This window comes from Panulirus ornatus, chromosome 22 (genome assembly GCF_036320965.1).
Source record: "Panulirus ornatus isolate Po-2019 chromosome 22, ASM3632096v1, whole genome shotgun sequence".
Taxonomy (NCBI): Eukaryota; Metazoa; Arthropoda; class Malacostraca; order Decapoda; family Palinuridae; genus Panulirus; species Panulirus ornatus.
This window is the reverse complement of record NC_092245.1, coordinates 2,465,721-2,483,073: the sequence shown is the minus strand read 5'-3', so window position 1 is coordinate 2,483,073 and position 17,353 is coordinate 2,465,721. Positions and strand designations below refer to the sequence as shown.

At 42.7% G+C, this 17,353-nt stretch overlaps 1 protein-coding gene across 1 annotated transcript in view; it reads right to left on the bottom strand.

Moving 5' to 3' along the window:
• LOC139756497 (high-affinity choline transporter 1-like) overlaps positions 1–17,353 on the bottom strand; it is a 1,116,821-nt gene that overhangs the window by 47,988 nt on the left and 1,051,480 nt on the right. The window contains exons 10-11 of the mRNA XM_071675940.1: positions 5,735–5,857; positions 3,516–3,619 (exon numbers count right to left, since the gene is read on the bottom strand). Coding sequence (XP_071532041.1) covers positions 3,516–3,619; positions 5,735–5,857 — 227 coding nt within the window. The remainder of the gene's footprint in view (positions 1–3,515; positions 3,620–5,734; positions 5,858–17,353) is intronic.

Sequence of the window (17,353 nt, the reverse complement as noted above, 5' to 3'; positions counted from 1 at the left end):
TCACTATTGTAATTATAGATAATTCCATACATTTCTTGCATTAAGTTTCATCAGGTCTTCATAATTTACATTGCCCAAGCCTTTCAGAAATATGACAATTTTTCAACGAGTCCAGATGCAGTCTGCGCTTCTTGAGTGAAAAGATTTTTTTTTCTTAATCTGCCAAGCCTCTCTGCAGGTAGGAGGTTTTCTCGGAACTGGAAAACTCGTGTGATCTCTTCTTTGTACATTCTTTGATGTGTTGGTTATAGGGTAGAAGTGGTAATTGGGGAGAGAGATGTGATACGTCATAGAGCTTTGATGATGGTTTGGGTTTTGTAGTGGTTGACAGAGAAACATGGAGGCTGTATTGTTTTGTTGTGATTCTTGGAACAATCTGGAGGTTGCGAGAGAAATGGGGAGTGAACTGGCAAAGGTGACAGACGAAAATGGGAAGTGATGTGTAGGTGAGGTGATGGGATACGATGCAGCTTTTGAAAAAAAAAAGTAGTTATATCGAAAATGTTGCGGTTATTACATATACAGAGGATTGCATTGCATTAAAAGGGGCTCTATGGTTATATACAAGGCAATGAGTGTAAACACACGATCCTGTGGGGGCAAGATACTGCCATTATATAAAATGATATTACTCATGTGTGCGACTACTGTCACTGTGTTACTGGAGAGAGTTTTACACTCATGTTGCTCCTCTGTCTTTCTTAACCCTCTCTATATATGTATCATATCTGTCCTGCTATGTATATATGCACACACACACACACACACACACACACACACACACACACACACACACACACACATATCCCAAACTAAGGCAGGTATCCATTTATCGACAAGCCCCGAGTGAAGGATGAGCACATGGGCTGGGTGTAGGCAGACTTCCACGCCAAAAGTTTCAAACCCATGCGGATCGACCCCGGGCTGAAATCTAGCGACATGTAAAGGACGATGTGTCGGTTTGCAAGACTAACATACATACTCCTGCAGCTGATATCCTGCTGGAAAACATTGGTATCCGGACCTTCACTGTGTTCCATGCTCAACATTTATATCTTACATCATGAATGAACCAACTTTGGTGTTTGTCTAAGTACCCTTGTAAGGTGAAGCAATCTCATCTAACTACTTCCCCCACGACCTTGGCATCATCCGCAAACATATTTAGGTAAAAAGTCACAATTATCCACGAATGTCATTCAAGTAGATCATGAAAATCAGTAGTCCCAGAATAGAACCCTGCAGTACGCGTCTGGTAACTTCAGCCCATTTCGAAAAGGCTCCTTTGACATACCTGCCGGTGAGGAAACCTTTCTAATCTGATAAAATGAAGTGGCCTGAGAAAACCTTGGAGGGATAAGGGATCTTTGGGATATGGATTTTGTTTTTGCGCACGACACTTAGAGAATGGATGTGAGCGAATGCGGCCTTACTTCGTTTTTTCCTGACAAGAACGCTGAAAACGGTGATCAAGTATAAATCACACACACACACACACACACATATATATATATATATATATATATATATATATATATATATATATATATATATGTATATATATATATATATATATATATATATATATATATATATATATATATATATATATATATATATATATATATATATATATATATATGCAGGAGAAATGAAGTGCTTTAGATACCAAGAGTGAACATAGCAGCGACTGGAACCATGGAGGTGGGGAAATGAGTCATAGGATAAGGGACAGGGCGAAGGTTCTGAGAGCGCTGAAGAAATTTGGAAAGAGAACGTTATTTGGGAGTGCAGAAAAGGGTATGTTTGAAGGAACAGTAGTCCAACGATATCATATTGAAGTGAGGCATAGGCTGTAGATAAGGATGTGCGGAGGAGGGTGGATGTATTTAAATGAAATATTTGATGACGTGTCGTATGACGTGGTTTGATCTATAAAGTAATGAAAATGTATGAACGAGCTTTGGTAATAAGAAGAGTGCTTTACACGAGTTTACATGAGAAAGACAGACAACATGAGACCTTATTGGTCCACAACTGGGTTTGTCTGATAAAAGAAAAAAAAGAATGATTTTAAATTGACAAGAGCATAAGAGGGTACGTTGAAATGGTTTGAACGTATGGAGAATCAGGACCTGACCATGCAGGAGGGTGAAAGGCGTGCATGGAATAGACTGAATTTGATCTAACTGGACTGAACCAGGGTATGTGAAGCGTCCGGGGAAAACCATGAATGGGCCTGAGGAGCCTGGTTGTGGTTTAAGAGGATGTATATAGATACAAGCGAATGCCGGCCTCACATAGCCTACTACTGTCGGTGCCTTCGCTAACGCGGGGAACAGCGATCATATATATATATATATATATTCACCCTAAGGGAGAATGAACAGTTGGGTTGATTGCGGACCAACCGCTGCGACGGGTGTTCAAAGCTGCGTGGGTTTGATCCCGGGGCGGCCCTGAATTCGTCACGGTCGGCAAAGCTAACCGACACACTATGGAGGTCCATTCATAACTATACTTGCATCCATATTCCTGCTTTCCACATAGCATCATCATCTCCACGTCTTTACTCCTGTGAAAGTATGCTGTCATGACCTTCCCTGATCCCCAATGTTAGCCGATAAGCCAGATTCTCCCAAGCAACTCTGAAAAATCTATCCCTGCTGACAACACACGCAATTTAACTCAGTAAACTTATCCCTTTGCTGACAACACTCAATAATGCCATATAAATCTGACCCCTAGCTGACACACACACACAGGTTTATCACATTGCTGACAACACTTTGTCTATTTCTTCAGCTCTTACAGTGTTCTGTCAGTCTCAGTCTATAGCCTCTTGTACCCTTCCTTTCCCGATGTATTTTTTTTTCAAAAAACTTGCCTCGAGCTTAACACTAAAGATAACTTTAATAGGGATACAATTTCCCGTGTTATACATAGTCATAAACTGTCTTGAGTATCATCCTTGTTAATTTCTAACTAAAGTAACATCACAGATACAATATCCTCTACCTCCCTGTGGTACTATGACGTCCTCCTTTTTCTTGTCTTTGATCCCCTGGTTCTCCAGCCCTGAAGACAATCACAATATTTCTTTATTTTTCTTTTTTCGTATTCATTGGGATCTGGCGTCTCGTTTCATTTTTCAAACCCTGGTTTTCAAAGTTCCATTAACTACTACTATAGGAAACAACATCCTCGCCTCGTTCTGCAGCCTCTCTGCTCTTTTCTTTTCTTCTTTTTACAACCATCTGAGTCTGTCCTTTTTTCCCGCTGCATCTCCTGTTTTCTATTATCCAATTTCCCCTGAGCCTCATTTTGCAGAACCTTGACTTGTGCAGCTGAACCTAAAAATTTCCAAGCGAAAAAACTGGGAGTACAATTTACCAGTACGAGTGAGAGAAGAGAAAGGGGACCAAGTAGTCGAGTTACATATATACCAGAAGAGGAGTACTAGTGTGGCGTTGAATTGAGGCTGTAGTGACCTCCGAGGGTCGTTGGTTACTTACAAGAGTTCGTAGATGGAGTTTCCCTTGATGGAGATGAGCGTGGCGACGCAGGCCACAACCAGAACGCCCAGTCGCATCACCCACAGGATCTCTCGGTCGCTGGCCTGCAACAGAATGTTTCCATCTTACTCAAAATTATAATTCTGCCGACTTTCGACAATGGTAGAGGTCATCTCTATAATGGTAGGAGGTGGGAGGAATTTGATTCTACGACAAACCACAAATTCTCTAATGGTGAGGTACCTGGAGAAATCAATTTCATGGGGGTGTAATGAGTGAAAGGAAGATGAACTCTGGCCATGTCTAGGGATAAATAAAGAAGGGAATCTTAGATGATGGATGAACATCGGGCATCATAACAGGTATAGAAATATATAGCACAGACAATGAATCCCTTTCCTCCGTCTGTAGATACATATCCTAGTGATTTGCGACTCTAGAAGACTTAATTCACCAGATTTCATTATGTAATCCCCACTCAACCTCTCCTGTTCACACCTGTTTGAGCACCAAAGCAAAATTTGTTCTTTATGATCAACTTTCATTAAATGTTAAATTATTGGGTTTTCGGCCCTAAGTCCGCACCTGGTAGGCGAGGTAGACTTACTACTCTACTACTTAATGATGTGACGCAAATACTATCAGTAATGAGAAATATAGTAACAAACACGGGCACAGTATGTGGGAAATAGAACCTACTCCTCCTGACCTGACTGGTCCTCATGACACCAGACTGGGGCAACACTACCTGGTCCTGACCTGACTGGTCCTCATGACACCAGACTGGGGCGACACTACCTGGTCCTGACCTGACTGGTCCTCATGACACCAGACTGGGGCAACACTACCTGGTCCTGACCTGACTGGTCCTCATGACACCAGACTGGGGCAACACTACCTGGTCCTGACCCGACTGGTCCTCATGACACCAGACTGGGGCGACACTACCTGGTTCTGACCTGACTGGTCCTCATGGCGCCAGACTGGGGCGACACTACCTGGTTCTGACCTGACTGGTCCTCACGAAGGAAGCTTAGGGTGACACTACTTGGCTCTGACCTGAGTATTCTTCTGTAGAGGTAGCTTGTGTGTCACTGCTATCATCATCTGCAAGAGTACTCCTCAACCTTCACTCTTATATGCTGATGACCGGCTGATACAACCTCTATACTGGTGTTGACCCTCCGATACCCTCATTATCCAGGAGGATGAAGCAGAGAGACTGAGGTATAGCAGGAGAGAATAGGGGAAGCAGAGCGAGAAAAGAAGGAGGGGAGGGAGGCGAAGAAAGGGAAATAGGGAGAGAGTAAGAAAATAACAAGAGGGTGATGCCACAAACAACGAAATAAAGGTTGAAAAAGAGAGGGATTAAGAAAAGTGAAAGAAAAAACTTTAGTTTCATCGACTGTGGAGGCAAATGATACAAAAAAATTGTTGAATTGGGAAGACATGACACGCCTGTATGAGATCAGTGCTATGGTATCCGAAAACTATGTGATGCCAGATTATGGTATACCACTACTATGTAATGTCAGATTATGGTATCCGAATACTATGTAATGCCAGATTATGGTATCCGAATACCATGTAATGCTAGATTATGGCATACCAGTACTGTGGAATGCCAGTTTATGGTATCCTGGTCGTGTGGTAAGGAAAAGTGAATCACTCTTAACACACGATAACTGTGGGCTGCTGACGGAGGTAGAAGGCTGGGATAGTGATGGTGGAAGCAACGTTGACCAAGGGCGCCTGAGTACGGCTACGGCGCACAGGCAGTGGTAAGAATGGTGCGGCAAGGGAGATCTACGAGAATAATTTGTTGCTCGTGGTTAGGTGTGGGAGTATGGTTAGCAGTGGTACTAGAATGAGGTAAGCGTAAGTGGTTTTCTATCGTTGTGGTAGAAGGTAATGGTAGAAATAATATGGTAGTCATAGTATTCAGGTTACAGTAGTGGTGGTAATGGGCTGGGTTAGATATGGTACTGTACCGTGGTTTGAGATGGTACATAACCGTGGTACAAATGGTACTGTACCGAGGTAGGAATTTGAGTGTACCATTGTAGAAATGATACACTACCTGAGGGAGGAATGGCAAAGTAACGAAGTAGAAATGATACTGAATCGTGGCATGTATATATATACTTAGTGTACAGGGTGAGGGAGCCCAGATGTAACACGTGTCCCGTGTGTGGTGAGGAACAGTGATAGCAACTGACCCTCTGTCGGAAGACGTTCTTGTAGATGTTGTTGGCGAACATGGAGGAGGCGGAGAGCACCGAGGAGTCTGCTGACGACATGACGGCGGCGCTGACGGCGCCCAGACCCAGGAAGGCCACCCACTGGAAGAAGGGAATATCATACTGATGGTGAGGATCATATTGGTGGTGGTATGGTGAGGGTAATGGTGAGAGAAGTGGTGGTGCTGATGGTGAAAGTGATGGTGAAAGTGATGGTGATGGTGACAAATGATGGTGGTAGTAATAGTTATGATGCTGGTAATGATGATGAGAATGTTGATGGTGGTAGTAATAGTGATGATGATGATGATCGAGGTGGTCATGACCTTAATCATGATGATGGAAGTAATGACAGTAATGATCTCATGATTACGGTGATAATGATGCTGGTGATGATGAAGATGATGGTAATGATGATAGTAATAACAATGGATATAATGCCATGGAACGCTACCCACTGTGTCGAAACACACTGGCCACCACTGACCTCCCACCATGTCACTAGTGGAGAATACTAACACAAGTGGTGACATTCACGTCTCTTGTTTACTCACAGTGCAGAGTGAGGAGAGTTGAGGAAATTAATCCGCAAAATAACTCAATTTTTCTCTTTACGGACAGGAAGCTGTCGGGGTGAGATATAAATGCACATTGTGTGCAATAAACTGAATCTTTCAACAGAACAAATACAGTAATGGTTTCCCTCTTAATAGATTTGTATTTCCTTTTCCATTGTGGATCTAACAGAAGGAAATGAAAATCGCTAAGATATCTGACTACACAAAAAAAGACATGTTGCTGTTTCGAAAAAAAATATAGAAATAATGTTTCTTTGATGTCTATTCAAGTCTTTAAAGTCTTGATAACTTACGAGTATTTAAAGTCTTGATAACATGCTCGCAAGCTAACACTATAGTGATATACACAGAGGCTATAGTGATACACACAGACAAACAATGTAGTGACGTATATACATAGGTTATAGCGATACACACTGAGGCTAACTAATCCTGTAGTGATACACAATGAGGCTAACTAATCCCCTAGTGATACACACTGAGGCTAACTAATCCTGTAGTGATACACACTGAGGCTAACTAATCCTGTAGTGATACAAGATGAGGCTAACTAATCCTAGTGATACACACTGAGGCTAACTAATCCTGTAGTGATACACACTGAGGCTAACTAATCCTGTAGTGATACAAGATAGGCTAACTAATCCTGTAGTGATACACACTGAGGCTAACTAATCCTGTAGTGATACAAGATGAGGCTAACTAATCCTGTAGTGAAACAAGATGAGGCTAACTAATCCTGTAGTGATACACACTGAGGCTAACTAATCCTGTAGTGATACAGATGAGGCTAACTAATCCCGAGTGATACACCTGAGCTAACTAATCCTGTAGTGATACACACTGAGGCTAACTAATCCTGTAGTGATACAAGATGAGGCTAACTAATCATGTAGTGATACACACTGAGGCTAACTAATCCTGTAGTGATACAAGATGAGGCTAACTAATCCCCTAGTGATACACACTGAGGCTAACTAATCCTGTAGTGATACAAGATGAGGCTAACTAATCCTGTAGTGATACACACTGAGGCTAACTAATCCTGTAGTGATACACACTGAGGCTAACTAATCCTGTAGTGATACAAGATGAGGCTAACTAATCCTGTAGTGATACACACTGAGGCTAACTAATCCTGTAGTGATACAAGATGAGGCTAACTAATCCCCTAGTGATACACACTGAGGCTAACTAATCCTGTAGTGATACACACTGAGGCTAACTAATCCTGTAGTGATACAAGATGAGGCTAACTAATCCCCTAGTGATACACACTGAGGCTAACTAATCCTGTAGTGATACAAGATGAGGCTAACTAATCCTGTAGTGATACAAGATGAGGCTAACTAATCCTGTAGTGATACACACTGAGGGTAACTAATCCTGTAGTGATACAAGATGAGGCCAACTAATCCTGTAGTGATACAAGATGAGGCTAACTAATCCTGTAGTGATACACACTGAGGCTAACTAATCCTGTAGTGATACACACTGAGGGTAACTAATCCTGTAGTGATACAAGATGAGGCTAACTAATCCCCTAGTGATACACACTGAGGCTAACTAATCCTGTAGTGATACAAGATGAGGCTAACTAATCCTGTAGTGATACACACTGAGGCTAACTAATCCTGTAGTGATACAAGATGAGGCTAACTAATCCTGTAGTGATACAAGATGAGGCTAACTAATCCCCTAGTGATACACACTGAGGCTAACTAATCCTGTAGTGATACAAGATGAGGCTAACTAATCCCCTAGTGATACACACTGAGGCTAACTAATCCTGTAGTGATACAAGATGAGGCTAACTAATCCTGTAGTGATACACACTGAGGCTAACTAATCCTGTAGTGATACAAGATGAGGCTAACTAATCCTGTAGTGATACAAGATGAGGCTAACTAATCCCCTAGTGATACACACTGAGGCTAGCTAATCCTGTAGTGATACACACTGAGGCTAACTAATCCTGTAGTGATACACACTGAGGCTAACTAATCCTGTAGTGATACACACTGAGGCTAACTAATCCTGTAGTGATACAAGATGAGGCTAACTAATCCTGTAGTGATACACAATGAGGCTAACTAATCCTGTAGTGATACAAGATGAGGCTAACTAATCCTGTAGTGATACAAGATGAGGCTAACTAATCCTGTAGTGATACACAATGAGGCTAACTAATCCTGTAGTGATACAAGATGAGGCTAACTAATCCTGTAGTGATACAAGACTGAGGCTAACTAATCCTGTAGTGATACACACTGAGGCTAACTAATCCTGTAGTGATACACACTGAAATCAACACTGTAGCGACACAGACTAAAGCTAACGCTGTGGTGATGAACAAAGAGGCTTACGTTGTTGTGATACACACTATAGTGGAGGGGTAAGAAACATATTAATCCTACGTCGTTGATGAAATACGAGAGATTGTGTTTTCCTCACTTACTCATTGGACAGTGAAGCTGATGGTGTAAATACGGTGTGGACGAGGTGGCGTCCCTCTAATTACCACGTCAGTCGGCGAAGGCATTACTGACAGCAACGTGAGGCTAGGGGAAGGGTGTGGTTCCGTCGAGATGGGGGCTTAAGTGCTAACATATACATGGTTAAGAGACGGGGCATCACGAATGCACAGCCTCTTCCCGTGAAATTAATAATAGTAATCACAGAAACCTAATCACAAACACGAGTCTCCCTGTTGTAGTAGTTTAGAGTGACTGAATACGAGTTCAAATGGGCCACCCCGGGGTCGGACTCGCATGGATTCGAATCCTGGCTGTGGCAATCGGACTTCACACAGCCCAGGTGTTCATCCTCCCCTCGGGACTTGTTGATAAATGGGTACCTGACTTAGACGGGTGTCCGTGTGCCTATGTATGTATGCATACATACATAGGAATAAAGACACGGTACATATATACAAGGTTAAAGGACGGGCCAACACGAGTGTAAAACTCTCTCCCCGTAACCTACCAATGGTAATCACATACACACGTCTGCATGAGGGTACATACCAAACCATGTTCCTCGCCGGCTGACCTCCCTTCATCCAGGTCGTCCACGCTACAGCCAGGGAAATATTTCATTGCTCTACACTCCAGCGGAAAACTGAGGCAGAGGACGTAGTATGTCACGGGGTCAGCACCTGGCGCTGGGGAGGAGATTTATAGACCTTTCACCAACAAAGTTTCCTTTATCCTCGACCTAGGGTCAGCGACCTGTGGCTCAGTTGCCACATGCGGGTTTTTATGAAGACTTGTGTTGCTTCTGTCCTTTCCTCTTATCACGAAAAAAACATATTCTTTTGGTTGGTTCGTTAGCTAGGATTCGGGCCTATGAACTGCCAAGGTCATTAAGACCGACAAAGTTATGTCAAACCACCAATCGTAAATGTTTAACACGATATTCAGGTGTCAAAGATAATTGCCAGACCACAATGTAAATGGCAAATGTTATTTTTGTGAATTAAGTAACATCTAAACATCTGAAACCCCACGAATGAGAGACACAACATGTGGTAATAATAGCGTTTGATCAATGTGTACAGATTTCCTTCTGCAATATCGATTTGGGCCACAACAGATCTCACACTTGATTTACGTCCAGCAATAGTTCATTCGTGTTCGCGTAATATTCGTACGTAGTGGCCGGGCAGCTAGTCATTATGCATACGACTTAATCTTCTCTGTGGGATTAATCATAGGAACACATTTTACTTGTCGGTCGACCATCAGTGCACACACAAGGAGCTTGTGTGAACCTCTCTGAATACTCGTGGGAAATATTCTCTTTTACTGGTACGAGAGACAAGACGTTTGGAGGAGTTTTCCATTGTGTAGTGTGCATTGTCCGCTCCCTTCCCTCCCTCCAAGGATATTCAGCTCCGCGTCACCAGTGCAGAGAAAAATTGAAAAGTTGCTTTACAATTTCTTACTATTCAACAATCAACAAGCAAACTACTACAGCATTAAGAAAAGGAACTTATGTTTTCAGAGTTGCACGAGAAACGAGCGAAGAGTGGTACGTTCAGGGCTCCCGTCCTCAGGGTGTTTTCCTTATTGGTACTGATTCCTGCCTGGTCAACCACAGGATAAATATTGTTCTCTGAAAGCCAACAGCCATTTAGCAGGAAGCCAGATGTTTATAATAAAAGGTGAAATACAAAGCGTATCATGTAAACCTGGTGTAAAATGGCTTCGAAGAAAAACACGAAAACAGAAATTTTCCAAATCACTGAATCGAAATCTTTCTATTCATATTGAGCTCCGCTGTAGCTCCTCCCCTAGACAACAGAGAAGAAAGAGTCGTATGGCCTTCCCTCAAGAAGCACATCATAATCGTCAACAAGTATCCTGTTGGAATGTCAAAAAGAAAGCTGCTAAGGAACTGAAGCGCAAAACAGAGCCACATCTTCACTGAAACGGGTGAAATGAACCAGGTACCACAACCGTCGCTATTCTTGTGGTAACTCACTAGATCATTACATGAAAGGAGCCGTTCACAGGTGGTGAACACAGGAGAGACTGCTTTCTCAACGTATCAGAACAACTGGTCACTGACTCAAAGAACAAAAATCACATCATTTCGAAGATTAAAGACGTGCCGTTTTCTGTAAAAACGATAAGGGACAGAAGTGTAACAATGGCCACAGATAACACTGGATAGGAGATTAATTGTATTAATTTAATCCTAGGTTTCTTTGGGTTTGGCATGTTATAAATCATGTGACGTCTATGGCACTGCACAAGTTGCCTTTCTCGACAGATACTCGAGCTCCAAAGGCCTCCAAAAGGAGCTGATCAAGGTGATACCTCTCAAAGGTCAAACAGGGGGTAAGGTATCTATCTCCTCGACCAGTATCAGCTGAGTAAAAGCAAAATTAATCAGCCACATCACCTCAGTCGCGACTCATCATGCGGCAAACATGGCACGGACACACAAGGGATCTGTTTACCGCAAAAAAAGGGCTGGATTATCTTGTGGTACAGTTTTACCACATCGTTCACCAGAGGATACACTGTGCACGGTAGTTTCCGTCAGGTTCACAAAGTTTGATGACCTTATCAATAGCGATAGTCAAGACAGACTGCAAAACTGGTTGAAACCAACGTAAGTTTTCGCTAACTTCTGTGAGTGGTTTGGTGTTCGGACCTTCTACTGAACGACGGAATACGACATCTTTCCTGGGGATGAGCAACGGAATACGACAGCTTTCCAGGGGATGGACGCCTGCACGTCTTCCAGCTCGTACGGAAGAAACGTAGACGATTTTACAGGAGAAACACTATGATGTTACGGTGCTCACTAATCTTCGGTGGGTGCAGAGATTCCAGTTCATGGTGGACGTCACGTCACATTTAACTGACCTTCACAGAAAACCACACGGACATTTTGATACAGCTCTCTTGTTTGTTTGTTTTTAAAAAGTGCTGCTATGTGAGGCCATGTGAGAGCAACAGCGAACATTGTTGGCCAGAGAGCTTGAGATGGGTTCGCTGCTCCATTTCCCATCACTGAAGCAAGAAAAAAGAAGGAACGGTACGAGCTCAACTCTTGTAACTCGAATCCTGTTCTGAAAATGTAGAAACACTTCTGTAGACATTTTCAGGAATTCAGACGAGAAAACGCGACTTTTTCATCTGTCATCAAACCCCTCTATCTGTCATCAAACCCCTCTCGAGTAAACATTTTTTTACCCAACTTTTCCCACCGCGGAAGGGAACCAAACGAAATTGGAATTTGAATCCATTGACTTCCAAAAGGTCATATGAAGTGCAAACCTCCAAGGCTCGTTAAATGAAAATCATAAAAAAGCAGAGTTTACCCGGACACTGAAACAAAGATGGATGGAATTGCTTGACCTTTAAAACGAGATCATATTGTGCTTGAAGTATGGAATCCATTTATCTTTTTAATGTCTGCCGAAACATTAACACATATGCGTTTGGTATGCGACTCTGAATCCCCTTACTTGTGCAAGCAAGTGTTTTCTATCATGAGGTTCATTAGAAAAGAATAGAAAAGAGAAGGTAGAAGAGCGACATAAACTCACGGTCCCGCTTGAAACTAGATACAGCAGACACCTTCTGAAACAACGAATTTGTCTATCCACTGAAACTCAGAAGAAGAAATCCTATCAAGCAGTCGGTAACGTGGGAATGTTTTCTTATATCAGTGTGGAAAGCGAAGATAACTTCAAGAACCGTTTTATTAATAAAATCTCATTTTCTAGCAATTTAAAGGGTAATGGTGCTTTTGAAGCTTCTAATTACGTAATATGTTTATGCAAAAATGTCCTGTTTCACTAACACGTGTTTATAACAACAGTCAACTTGTTATGCAGGACCAGTAAGGTATGAAGGTAGTTCACTAACCTATGTCAAGCGTGAGGTATTAGAATACATCAAAATTTGTAAAAACCCCTTACTTCAGCACCTTGGTCAGCCAGGACTAGATCACAAACGGCTCCAAGTCATGGTCAGCATCTCGATCGGTCAGGACCAGACCACAAGCAGGTTCCAAGTCAGGGTCAGCACCTCAGTCAGTCAGGACTAGACCACGAACTGGCTCCAGTTAAGAGTCATCGCCTTGGTCTGTCAGGACTAGGCGTCTTGCTGGCTCCCAGCCAGTAGGCACGAGCTATAGAGATGAACACAAGGGTCGTCACAATGCAACAGGTATTGGCCTGAGTTACTGCTGTAATATGTTTGGCTTTTTTAAGTGGAAAGGAAAACACTCTACTTCAAATGCTTAATTTCCATCAACTGAAGTTAATGTCGAGAGTGGAAAGCTGCACAGCTGATGTATCTTTAATATAGTAGGAACAGTAATTACTCTGGTTACGGCTGGAGTGGTCAGGTAGATTTTCGAATTCAGGAAGAGGAATTAAATTACTTTAGTCACATCTCAACATTATTTTGCCCTACACAAAAGTGTAGTAAGGGGTGGGGGGATGTGTGGAAATAGGGAAAGTGTGGCTGAGGGAGCGGAAGAGGGTGAGTTGAAGTGGTTTGGACATTTGGAGAGGGTGACTAGGGGGAGATTGACTGGGGGGATGTGCGTATATAAGAAGTGGAGGGAGCGGGGAGAGGCGGGTGTCCAAATTGGAGGTGGAAGGACGGAGTGAAAAAGATTTTGAGCGATCGTGGTCCTGAACATGCAGGAGGGTGAAAGGCGTGCAAGTAATAGAGTGAATTGGAACGATGTGGTATACCGGGCTCGACATGCTGTCAATGGACTGAACCAGGGCATGTGACACGTCTGGAAGGGTCTGGATGTGGATAGACAGCTGTGGTTTCGGTGCATTACACATGACAGCTAGAGAATGAGTGTGAATGAATGAGGCCTTTTTGTCTGTTTTCCTGGCGTTACCTCGCTGAAGGAAGGGGTTGTGATGCTGTTTCCTGTGGGGCGGGATGGTGCGAGGAATGAATGAAGGCAATCAGGTATGAATATGTACATATGTCTGTGTATGTATAGGTATGTATATGTCTGTGTATGTGTATGTATACGTATGTATGTGTATATGTTATGTAAATGCATGTATATGTGCGTGCATGGACGTTTACATATATATGTGTGTATACGCGTGGATGGGCCGGTTTTCGTCTGTTTCCTGGCGCTTTGTACCTGACGCGGGAAATGGCGATCATGTAAAATAAACAATAGTTTCCAACTGTAGCCACACCTCACTCCTAATGTGACCTTCTGCAGCCACACCCCAACACTACTGTGTCCTACTGCAGCCACACCCTAACACTACTGTGTCCTACTGCAGCCACACCCCAACACTACTGCGTCCTACTGCAGCCACACCCCAACACTACTGTGTCCTACTGCAGCCACACCCCAACACTACTGTGTCCTACTGCAGCCACACCCCAACACTACTGTGTCCTACTGCAGCCACACCCCAACACTACTGTGTCCTACTGCAGCCACACCCCAACACTACTGTGTCCTACTGCAGCCACACCCAACACTACTGTGTCCTACTGCAGCCACACCCCAACACTACTGTGTCCTACTGCAGCCACACCCCAACACTACTGTGTCCTACTGCAGCCACACCCCAACACTACTGTGTCCTACTGCAGCCACACCCCAACACTACTGTGTCCTACTGCAGCCACATCCAAACACTACTGTGTCCTACTGCAGCCACACCCTAACACTACTGTGTCCTACTGCAGCCACACCCCAACACTACTGTGTCCTACTGCAGCCACACCCTAACACTACTGTGTCCTACTGCAGCCACATCCAAACACTACTGTGTCCTACTGCAGCCACATCCAAACACTACTGTGTCCTACTGCAGCCACACCCTAACACTACTGTGTCCTACTGCAGCCACACCCCAACACTACTGTGTCCTACTGCAGCCACACCCCAACACTACTGTGTCCTACTGCAGCCACACCCTAACACTACTGTGTCCTACTGCAGCCACACCCCAACACTACTGCGTCCTTCCGCAGCCACACTCCAGGACCAATTGTGCACTATTGACGCCGCCCCCTAACACCATCATAGGGAACTTCATCCGCGCCTCTTTTATCTCCATCATCACTCGCTGTCAGCACAGGTCTCCAGCTTACTCTGTATCCGGTCCACTCAGGTTCAGTAATCCCTTAACCATGGAAAAAACACGACCGTGTGCCTGAAAACTGCACTGGAAGTCATAAGCTCACTGCCACACACGATCTCGCGGAACAATGGATAATCCATAGTGCATTTCATGCGCTAGAAACTCTTACTCTCGGGCTGGAACATATGCAAGCGACGGCATAAGTCGTTGGCTCGTCTGGCTAAACGCACTCAGAGGGTACCAAGGTGACCCCAAGGTCAGTGCGCGTCTTCACGTCTCGCTGTCACAACTTCAGCCTCGCATAGTGGAAAATTTCCAAAGGTTAAAGGTTATGATGGCTGGGGGGAAACTTTCAGTAGGTTGAAACTTAAAACAGATATTTACTAACTCCAGGCGAACTTCAGTTATCAAGTCAATCTGTGAAGTGTCATGGTCGTCACAAAACGCAGGGTATTAATTCGGCTGAACTCATTCAATAGTCAACTTATTTTTTCCTGATGATTTTTTGAAGAAAAAGAGAGAAGAAATTTGATCGTAATCGTTTTACTTTTGTGCATTAGCAAATTGGTCGTGTTCTCTCGTTTACCGTTGTCGTTCTGTCCCTGGCGAAGCATGAATGAATTCTGTCTTTACAAGTATAACCTTTAGTCTAATGTTGAGCACGTGCATATTCAGATTACTTCGCACACCTTCCGAGCGTTTAGTGGGCGTGGATCAATAGTTAACCTTACAGTTTTGATTTCGGTTCCATGTAATATCTTAATCCTGGTTGGGCACTGGAGGATAGTCAAAGATTAGGAATGACGTTGACCCACATTTCGTAAGTCATCCTTCTTAGAAGGACATGTTCACAGCGGTCAGCTAGAACCAGCACTGTTTGTTCTTGGCTGGACGTATGTATATATATATATATATATAAATATATATATATATATATATATATATATATATATATATATATATATATATATATATATATACAGTGTGTATGTGGGTGGGTTGGGCCATTCATTCGTGTTTCCTTGCGCTACCTCGCTAACGCGGGAGACAGCAAATAAGTACAGTGAATATGAATCATATATATATATATATATATATATATATATATATATATATATATATATATATATATATATATATATATATATAACTTTTTTTTTTCCCAAAAGAAGAAACAGAGAAGGGGGCCAGGTGAGGATATTCCCTCAAAGGCCCAGTCCTCATCCTCTGTTCTTAACGCTACCTCGCTAATGCGGGAAATGGCGATTAGTATAAAATATATATATATATATATATATATATATATATATATATATATATATATATATATATATATATTTTATATATATATATATATATATATATATATATATATATATATATATATATATATATATATCCATTATATATATATATATATATATATATATATATATATATATATATATAATGGATCGGTTTTGCTATATTTGGGGGCCTAGGAAGCTGACCACATTCTCAACTCGTCGGATCCACCCTAAATAACAAGTTCTCTCGTTTCCTTCTTTGTAAAACTGACATTTTATTGAATCTGTTAATATTTATTCGTATCTTTAACACTCCTACTTGTGTAATTTTATCCGCTTCACTCGCTGTTTTCAACTGGCCATCAGCTTCGACTATGTGTCCGTGAGAGGTGTTTGTTGAGGCCCATGTGTCCCTGGGAGATGGTCGAGATCCATGTGTCTCTTGGTTGTGTTTAGTGAGGTTCATGTGTCTCTGAGAGGTAGTTGTTGAGGGCCATGTGTCCCTGGATGGTGTTTGCAGAGATGATGTATTGAGAACGATAGTCTGCCTGTTCAATGCTTGTATTTTCTGTTACAGATGCCTATAGGTCTTCGTGAATGTCGTAAAAGATTGGGGAAAAATGACGCCGTCTTGGGTTCCAGCTAGATTCCAGACTGGGGAAATAAGCTAATCGAGAGGAGCATGTGGTATGACAAGATGGAATAAAGAAAGAAATGAGGGGGTGGGGAAGGGGGTGTATGAAAGATGTGGTCTAGCAGGGAATGCAAAGGGAATATATTGTGGAGTGGAAGAGTGGGTGAAATGTAATATCTTAAGTAGTATGGACAGGAGGAAAGAAGGGTCGAATTTCGGACCACTATGCGTACTAATTAGCATCTCTGGTATTCAGAGTACAAGACTGTCACATACAGACCTTACCATTATGCAAAGGAGGCCATCTGCACGTTGTTGAAAAGACTGAATTTACATGCACTTAAGAGGAGGAGGGCTAGAGGGGATGAATGGCATTAATAAAGGTAACATGAATATAGTTCTTAGAATGGCGCCACCGGATAGGACAAGAATAATGGATTTAAATTAGAAGAAAATAGATTCAAGTCGGATGTGGGCATATATTGCCTCGCGAATGGG